Genomic DNA, 9,555 nt, shown 5'->3' on the forward strand with positions numbered 1-9,555 from the left:
GAAGTAGAGGAAGCATGTTAGGGAAGGTCCTAAACAGTAAATGGCAGTGTATCTTTGCTTAGTACTCCCTGAAGTGGGTTTCTAAATGAGCGTTTAAGAATGTGAAGTTAGACGTTTTGTTCAAGGACTAGAGATGGAGTTTAAACATTATGAATAGTTTACCAAATATAATGTAATAAAGTGTATTATATACAAACAACCAGTGTAAAAGGTGCAATGTGTTTTATTGTGAGCAAAATCCGCTGCAGGTGTAGCACCAATTATGTCTACAGAAATAGACAGAACCAACAATAGTTTTACCCGTGAGACTGTTGTCAAGACGTGATTGCTAATGTTAATAATAATGAATTGACAAACGCATTATAAAAAAAGGCTTCATGCTTAAGCTATCCTTCAATTAAAGACTTAATTAAAGCGACAATGCCCTCTCTGATTAAATGAGATCTCAAATGATAATGACCACACAGCGTAATTATTGCCCCACTGGTGCCGAGGTGATTGCAGTGCCTTAAAGAAGCTTTAAAACGCAGGGTACAAATGGAGACGTGGGTGTGTGTGTGTTTTCCCTGGCTGCTGTCACTGAGCTGCACATTTGAATTGAGTTGAATGGATAACTGAAGTCATTCAACCTGTGCTGCTTTTCTCCCTTTGTGTTCTTAATCCAGCTTTGCCAAGGTGACTTGATTTTCATGCCTTTTATGTGTTACCGACGCAGATACCTGTGAGCATAATACCTAACAGTGTTTGCAGGAGTCCCCCTTCATCTTTGTCTCTCTGCCTTCTCCCCTTCTTCCTTTGTCTCCCTCTCTTTCTTCCTCTTTCTTCCTCACTGCTTCTCATCCCAAATTCCCTTCCTTCCTTACTTTTTTCTCCACCATTACTCTCTTCTCTTTACCTCTCTTTTTTCTTATGCACTCCGTCTTCTCCCGTCTCCCGTCTTCAGACCCGTACGTGAAGGCCTCTTTGATCTGTGACGGCCGAAGGCTAAAAAAGAGGAAGACTTCCATTAAGAAGAACACACTGAATCCCACGTACAACGAGGCGCTGGTGTTTGACATTCCCAATGAAAATATAGAAAGTGTATCCATCATCATTGCCGTGATGGACTATGACTGGTGAGCAAGCTGAGGCATTATTACATTGTAGGGTACTCGGATTAAACAGATCATTACTGTGAAGTGTGCTGCTTATCGAATGTGTGTTTGCGCATGCAGTGTGATGTTTGCTGTTGCTTTTTGGGTTGCCACATATTGATGGTGTCACGGCTGTGTTGAACACGAAGAGGGGTCCCTCATGAGTCAGCCTCCTGGTGGACGTTTACCTCATGAATAGACAGGATTTATGCTAACATGGAAGGAAGAAGTGGAACCCTGCCAATGCTTGTCTGTCTGACGCTCGCAGCAACACTTGGCCGTTTGATGTGTTTGTGTGTAGATGCACCGCCTCCCTATTATGTAGTCTGCCCTCCATTTGGCATTTCCATAGGTGTGTGCTTTTGTATGTTTGCGCTCATGCCTGATCCCCCGCTGACATCAAGCTTTTATGCAGAGTTGTGTGTATTTGTAAGCTGCTATTCTGTTTATACCCTTCCTCAGCTGCTGCACTCTTTTTCCAGAACTCAATGTTGATAAATGAGACTCTCCCTCTTACAAGCTCTGTCTCCCTCTCTCTCCCTTTATTATATCCCCGCTCTCTCTCTTTCTCTACTATCCTTCCTCTCTGCCTTGTTCTCTCTCTGTCTCTTTGTCTCTCTGTCTCTCTTGCTCTGGCTTCCATCTCTTGATGCATGTTAGTATTGGCCATAACGAGGTTATAGGGATGTGTCGTGTGGGCAGCGATGCTGACGGTCCAGGGAGGGAGCACTGGACGGCCATGCTGGCCAATCCACGCAAACCAATAGAGCACTGGCATCAGCTTGTGGAGGTAATGAGCATATGATCACGTGTGTGTGTGTGCAGTCATGTGTAATATGATCTCACACCACATATGTAATGTTCAGTTCAATATTAGAAGCAGTACTGTAGCAGCAGCAGCACTGACGCAGTAGTGATAGTAGTATAGAAGTAATGGTTCAGCAAGATAAAAGTAGCAGTGATACAATACCTATTCAGTTGTTTTAGTTAAGAAAAAGACGCAGCACCACTATAAAAACAAATGACAGGATTTTTATTTAATTACAAAGTTCAATTACGTTATATATTGTTGGGTAATTAATCTACTGGATGACAAATTCATATTTTAAAAGTGGATTATCTGTTTTACATATCAAACAGTAATCAAAGGAAACTATACTATACTAACTTTAGCTGAGGTAGAGTTATAAATACATATAAATCTTTTCCTCTGAAAAATTGTTGCATAGTGTGAAATACCAAAAGGAATAGTTCTTTTTATTGCAGAGAGTTAGATTACATAACTGGATGCTAAATGTGAAGCTTAACTTAGCTTACCTGCTGTTACATTTATTTTGTGGGGATTCAACAAATGAGATATGTGTTAATTATAGAAGTTTCAGACGTGCTGGCAGGCGGATATTGTCATCTTTAAGCAGAGCCAGGCTAGCTGCTTTGCCCTGTTACCAGTCTTTGTGCTAAGCTAAACTAACTTGCTCCAGCTTCATATTTACTGTACAGAAATCAATCTAGTATTAATCTCGGGTGAATGTAATTACTGTACTTGCATTCCACCATGTAACAGTAGGAATAGTAGTCGGACCTTGGCATAACAGCAATGCTAATGCACTATTTCCTGTATGAACTGAATGTATGAATTAACATAAGCAAAAATGTTATTTCCCTGCAGGAAAAGGCGATTGGTACGTTTGTGTCGAAGACTGCTACAGCATCCTCCCCTAAGCCGCACATCGTGGTGGACAGTCCTCACTCCGATTAAAACTGTGAGCCTCTCCTGGTCTAGATCTGACTTTTTTTTATTTTATCAACATGCTCCCATATTGCTAGGATTATTTTCTAGGCAACCGTGTTTTAGGATCTCAGATTATCATTCCCCACATCAAATGCCTCCTTGATTATTGCTTGTAAACAGGACTCACTGTATTGGAAGTACATCCACGTCACTGTGCAGGAGATGCTCTCAAGTCAGATTTACACAGGAAAACTGGTTGACTTTGAAGGCAAGACCTAACTGTGAGTGTGTGTTAGCGTGGAGGCTGTGGCGCTGTCAGATGTAGGAGCTCTAAGGCAGACGCATCTTCATAATCTAGATGTTATGGGTTATATAATGCGTTTCCACCTCCCTCTAAAATTACAGTACTGCATACTGTTTATATATTCTCTCCCCCCCACTGTCTCTCTCTTACTTAATCTGCCTCTTCTCCCTTATCCCCTCTTTCCTCAGGTCATTACCATCTCTCCAGTTCCAGCCTTTTCTTTCTTTCCTCTCATCTGTGAATAATTCTCTCCATCAAAGAAAGAGAGACGCGGAGACACCGCTAGTGTCCAACTGCTAGTGCTGTCTTGCTCCTGCTAATGAATCCTCCAAGTCGTGTGCTGAAGCCGGGGGGAAAAATAACATCTATCCCATCCTACACTTTGAGCATCAGACTCCACATTTACAAACACACACAGACACTAAATGGTACCGTAGGACTAAGCTAGGCTGTAAATTTGTGATCTAGCAAGGGAACGAACACACAAAACACACACACACACACACACACACACACACACATAACACACACACACACACACACACACACACACACATAACACACACACAACACACACACACACACACACACACACACACACACACACAAATACAGTGTTTGTAGTATGTGCGTAGATCATATGTGCTTCAGATTTGTGAAGTATTTCATCTAGGAGGAGTGTGATGGGACAAACTTTTCTCTTGTGAAAAGAAAAAAAAAAAGAAAAAAAAGAAAGCCATCCTAGAATGGTCATTTCAACCAGGACCAAAGGTTCATGCCCTTGTACAGACTATAAAAGAAGAAAATCACTATGTCGATATTTTTCTTTGCAATATTGGTGTACAGTAAATGCCGTACTGTATGGGAAAACATCTCACGTAGTACATAGCAGGACAAAACATTCAAGGAGGATTCTCCAGGCCATTTTGGACGCCTTCTCCAGGCTCCGCATCCTCTTGTTTCAGACTTAACTTGCTTATTTTCCCCAGAGGAAAGATGACAAAGCGTCCAGTGGTCCTTATTGATGTCAGAGGAGCAATAAAGGAGGACAGAATCATCGGTTTAAGCATGTTACGCAACCTTGAAATGTGTCCCTCTTCCTCATGCTTTTTGTCACCATTCTCATGGTGCTCATCAGTATCAATATTTCTTTGATTCTTTTGCTCTGTTGTTTGTGTGAGACAGTACACATATAATCAGGAATCAGGAAAGGAGTTTATCCATGCCATTTTACCAGTCCACTGAGGATGCAATGGTGTGAGCTTCCGAGAGACTGGTTTTCCTAATGTAGGACTACACAGGTTGAAGGAAACCTGCGTTTAGGACCGGACCAGCATCTGTTTGGAGTCTATTTGCCAGAGGATGTATCCCAGAGGAAAGGATATCACCACTCTATCTTATTTTTTCTATCATTCCAGAACTTGTTTTTGTTTTCTCAAGAAGTCATCGTCCAGCTTCAACTGAGAAAATGATTCTCTTCAAGTCCACATCATGTCCCTGACAAGACTTTAGAAGGACACACACGTCCGTGTTGCTTTTACTAGTGTGTTTCTGTGTTTGTGGGCGTGTTTGTTTTGTATTTGTGCGTGTCTGTGTGTGTGTGCGTGTGTATGTCTGTGTGTCACTGTGACCTTGTGTGTGACACGTTTCTGTGCTCACTTCCTCCCTTGTCCCTTTTCACTCTTCGCCTCCCTCACTTCCCAAATCCCAGCCTCCGCAGACACAGAAATGCTTGTCCCTGGGCCAAATGTGTCTCCTGTGCGGTGTCTTAGCAAGGAGCCATTTTCTGTCTGTATGTGTGTGTGTGTGTGTGCGTGTGTGTGTACTATACGTGCCTCATTGCACTAGGTGGGGAAACACTGTCTTTCATAGACATTAGTTTGTATTGTCTATGTCGTCTCTGAAATCAGCTGCCAATCATTCAACCCTCCTCTCCTTTCTATCCCTTTGCCTGATGTAAGTAACTGTGTTGATCGTGTACTTCTTTCAGTAATTTGTGTACTGTATGTCCAAGGGAAAAAAACAGATGGCACAGTGATTGAAAATTGAATTGTTGGGTGTGTTTTGATTAAATTTACGAGTAAGGAACGTGGGAAAAAAAATGAAAGAAAAAAACAAACAATTGAGACTTATTTTGTACGGCCTACATATCATGACAAATTCAGATCCCCCTTAAAGCAAGACAACAGAGAGGAGGTGTTGTGAGAAAACAAGCGCCTGTGCACTTTCGGTGTAAACCGATACAGACTTATAAAGCCATGTCTGTCACCGCTACTACGACTACTACTGTAACCTCAGCAAAACAACAGTAAAACACCTCACTACAGCTACTTGTATTGCTATCGTTACCATTTCTTTCTTATCCTCTCGCACACACACGACCATGTTGGAGTGTGTGCATGGTTCAAGGTAGGGATCTAGTTTCTTTATATTTACCATTGGTCCGTGCAAGGGCAGTGAGAACTACCGGTGTGCTTGATCAGGTATACAGGGGTGGGGGGGGTGACACATTCCACATCATACCTGCAGGTATTCTGTGTGGTTTGTCAGCTGGGATATTATTGACCAGCTTGACTAAGTATGATATATGGTTGAGATACAGTATTGATCCATTGGTCTCGAGGCCCAATAAGTCTCTCTTTCCCAGCCTCTCTATCTCTCTGCTTGTTTGTACCCTATTTAGCCCTTGTGTTACTGCCTGGTGATAGATTACAAAACTCACAGTGGAACGAGCACATCCCTTTATTCTCTTCCCCCCTCCGTCCGCCACCTCCCTCTCTTTCTCTTTTTGTCCGTCTGATTACTGTCTGATTACTCATTCTTTTCTCCAGCCATCCTTAGCTTCCTCTACCTCCCCCTCACACCTATCCATTTCTCCCCGTATTTATTTTAACTCTCCTCCCCCCACCCCACCTTCCAGCTCCCTTCGCTATCTCACATCCCTCCATCTTGCCCTCTTTCTTTCTGTGTATGACACCCCCTTCCCCCCCTCCCCTCTTCCCGTCCTCTCTATTCTCTCTCGCTGTCTTTTCGTGTTAGTGCAGTTCTGAATGGTCATGGGAAAACATGTTTGCATGCTTATATTAACATGAATGATGTCAACTTGATGCAATGAAAAATTATATAAGTGATGCTTTAAGCAAAATCTGACAATGAACTTGATACTAATACTACTAATGATGACTAAATGGAGACCTAGCAGTTGTTTATCTCTGTGGTCAAAAACAACGATGATGAAATAACTTTGTTTATGCTGTATTTATCTCAAATTGGTATTCTTTTTTGATTTTCAATTGTTTTTTATATATAAAATGTATTCAAGAGGTTTAATTTTTTTATTGGTTAAAGCTGAGAATTTGAGTGAGGGGTTCAGTCAGGGTGATTGTTTCAGTCGGGACAGCTGTACCAGGTCGCAGGATATTGATGAATGTGTAAGTAACAGTATGGCTGAAGCAATGATAACGGAAATAAAGGATATGTATCATCCAACGTCGTGTTTCTGACTTCTTTAATTCCACCGTGTGGGGAGGCAGGAAAGGTGGTGAAGCTACTGTCACACACCAGGCAGTGTGCTATACATAGTATGCCAGGCCCTGGGCATTTCAGATGTATACAGTCTATATTTGACTCAGGCATGGGAGGTAAGACTCTCTTCCTGGACAGAAGCAACCTGAACCCAACTTTTTTTTTATTTATCACCAAGCTCTCTGACTTTCTGCTGTGCATTACTGTAAGTCGTGTGTAATTATTTAGCCACTTTGTCATGAATTCTTTATTGTGGCCGCATTTAACTAAATGCAAAATGGAGCATGGCTGCCTGCCCTGTGTGCTTCTGCTCCATCTGCCCTACTTCTTTGTTGTCTCCTTTTATTTTTAAAACACTCATATTATTTGTCATGTGGTTATTATCTCTCGTTAAAGCGAATATGCACACCAGTAGCAATCTGCAACACCAGGGCTTCAGCAGCAGAGAGAGAGAGAGGAGGAAGACCGAGCTCAGATGTGCAGGGGAATGACAGAGAAGGAGGAGTAGGAGAGGATTAAACAAATGAAGGAGGATGAAGAGCGGGAGAATGCCAGAGTGGATGAGGAGGAGGAAGAGGAGGAGGACACGAATGGGAAAACCTGAAGAAGAGAGGGGATAGCTGCATGCGGGATGTATGTAGAAGTGGAGACTGGAAGTGGAGGAGGATAGCTCTGTATATAGACACACTCATCACGGGGCACCTGCAGCATACTGACGGTGTTAACAGTTCAACAAGAGCAAAAAACACACACACACACACACACGTGTACACACACACGTGTACACACACACGTGACAAAACACCAGTTAGCACAGCTTTAATGTTGTAGAGTGTTGAGAGAAAAAAGTGGAAGGAGGGGTGGGGGGGTTCTGCTGTCTCCATGGCAACTTTCCCGCCGTGCAAAAAAAAAAAAAAAAATCATTTAGTCGGAAAGACATTTCACTCAGTTCAGTGAGCTGTAAGAGGGGAGAGAGGGAGGGGGAGGAAGTTAGAGACTGGGGGAGGTGTGTGTAATGTGGAGCTGTTCGTAACACACTGGAGGGATTTATCTAAAGTAAGCTGACAACAAGGCATTAGCTCGTATTGCTAATTTATCTGATTATCATCCATGATGATAATGAATTCCACTGCATCATTAAAGATGAATGCAATAACTTTGGGAAAAACTTTGGTATTGCAATTTTCTTGACATGTGCCATCTTTATGTAACATGTTCAGTTTCACTTTTTACCCTTAGATTCGCCGCACCGCCTACACGCCAGAAAAACCTTTTCGTGACTGGGACTCAAAACTTCTGTTTTTTCCTCATTTGAAAGCGCTGCACAAAGCCACTCCGACCTTTTTATAAGACCACCTATTATGCCACGTAAACAGTTTTTCCCATTTTATTCCAACACTATAAATAATGTCCAAAACCTTTCAAAACAATGAATTTAATGAATGCATGCAAGTGGAAACGTCTACCAGTAGAGGTATTAAAGTAGCTTGCCTCTGCAAGGAAGCTGTGTTTTAATACAGGAGCTGGGCTCCAGGATCTGACCTTCTCTGTATATTGCTTTAATGGAATTGTAAACAGACACTTCTGTAAAACATCCTTTGACATTACAGCTCTGCTATTGTGGCTTCAATTGAGGAACAATAGTAAGAGGAATTTATGAAAGTGGGTATATTTAAAAAAATAAATATCTTGCCATTTAAGAAAAGGGAGTACAAGTCCATACTGAAGCTCCTTTTCATTATACTCATTACTTATACTGCACATCACCGTTGCCAGACACGATAGAAAAAGCCTCAGAGACTGGTAGAGGAGGGTACTATCACAGCATCCCAAATGCTCTGGGTAGTTCTGGTAACCCATTTGTGTGGATGTCAGTGTATCAGCATGCTGGCTGTGATTACCTGTTGTGAGCAGAACCATCTGGCCCTCAGCAACCCAGCTGGGTACCACGACCAGGAGACGGATTGTCTTTACAACACCACCTGGACCTCCTGGACATGGAGCGTCGAGGCACCGACCACGTTCCTCATTCATATCTTATTATGTCATTCTTTGACCAAACAAAAACAAAAAAAAGGAAAGCATTGTCTGGTTTCCCAAAAGGCACTCACAGAGAGCAGGCTTTCTGTAATTGCTTGGCAACCGCTGGCCCTGTGTGTGGAAGTTCAAAGCAGCGAGACACACAGTACATCCCTCAGAGCAGCAGAAAGCATCAGAGTTGCAAAGTAAAAGGGTGCCTACGTACACACGTACACACACACACACACACACACACACAAACAATTCTGTCAGTTTAATTTGGCCAAGTAGCTAAGTCAAAAATAAAAAGCTCTGTGTTGTGTTTAATTTTGTGGGGGCAGCCTTGGGCATGCACCTACCGTCCAATGAACTTTAAGAGAAGCGGCCCTGCTCACTGACGCCCAAATGGAAAAGTCGCTTGAGCCCACAGCTTGCTGGCCTCCCGAGAGTTTGGGTTGGATTGATACGGAGCATTGTTTCTGTGAGTGGTTTTGAGTTTGATGAGCTCTGAAGCCCTTTGCTGAACGCTGTGCTGAGCTGACTGGCTGGCAGTGCCACAGGGGACTAGATGCTATGTTGGACCCACGACTACAGGTTAGCCTCTGATGCCTTGTAATCATGCTGATTGCTGTTTTCAGCTCTGAGGTTTTGGAGGGAATGCAAACAAGCTAAACCTGACAACCAATTTCAGTGTATCAAGTATCAAATCATCAACATTTCATGTTCATTTAGATAAAGTACTGGTTAGAAGATACATTTTATTATCACCTGGAGCTTTTTCTTTATGTAACTTCACTTAGTCTAAGTGTGTAGATACACCATAGCAAGGCCCTTTAAGTTAT

General features: G+C 42.5%; 1 protein-coding gene across 2 annotated transcripts in view; it reads left to right on the top strand.

Annotated features, from left to right (window-relative positions):
- syt3 (synaptotagmin III) overlaps positions 1-6,658 on the top strand; it is a 34,390-nt gene extending 27,732 nt beyond the window's left edge. For both annotated transcript variants that reach the window (XM_034893424.1, XM_034893425.1), the window contains exons 10-13: positions 944-1,115; positions 1,794-1,923; positions 2,803-2,896; positions 3,358-6,658. In XM_034893424.1, the coding sequence (XP_034749315.1) occupies positions 944-1,115; positions 1,794-1,923; positions 2,803-2,892 (392 nt within the window). In that variant the 3' untranslated portion in view covers positions 2,893-2,896; positions 3,358-6,658. The remainder of the gene's footprint in view (positions 1-943; positions 1,116-1,793; positions 1,924-2,802; positions 2,897-3,357) is intronic.
- The last annotated feature ends 2,897 nt before the right edge of the window (positions 6,659-9,555 follow it).

The sequence above is a fragment of the Etheostoma cragini genome, chromosome 15 (assembly GCF_013103735.1).
Source record: "Etheostoma cragini isolate CJK2018 chromosome 15, CSU_Ecrag_1.0, whole genome shotgun sequence".
Lineage (NCBI taxonomy): Eukaryota > Metazoa > Chordata > Actinopteri > Perciformes > Percidae > Etheostoma > Etheostoma cragini.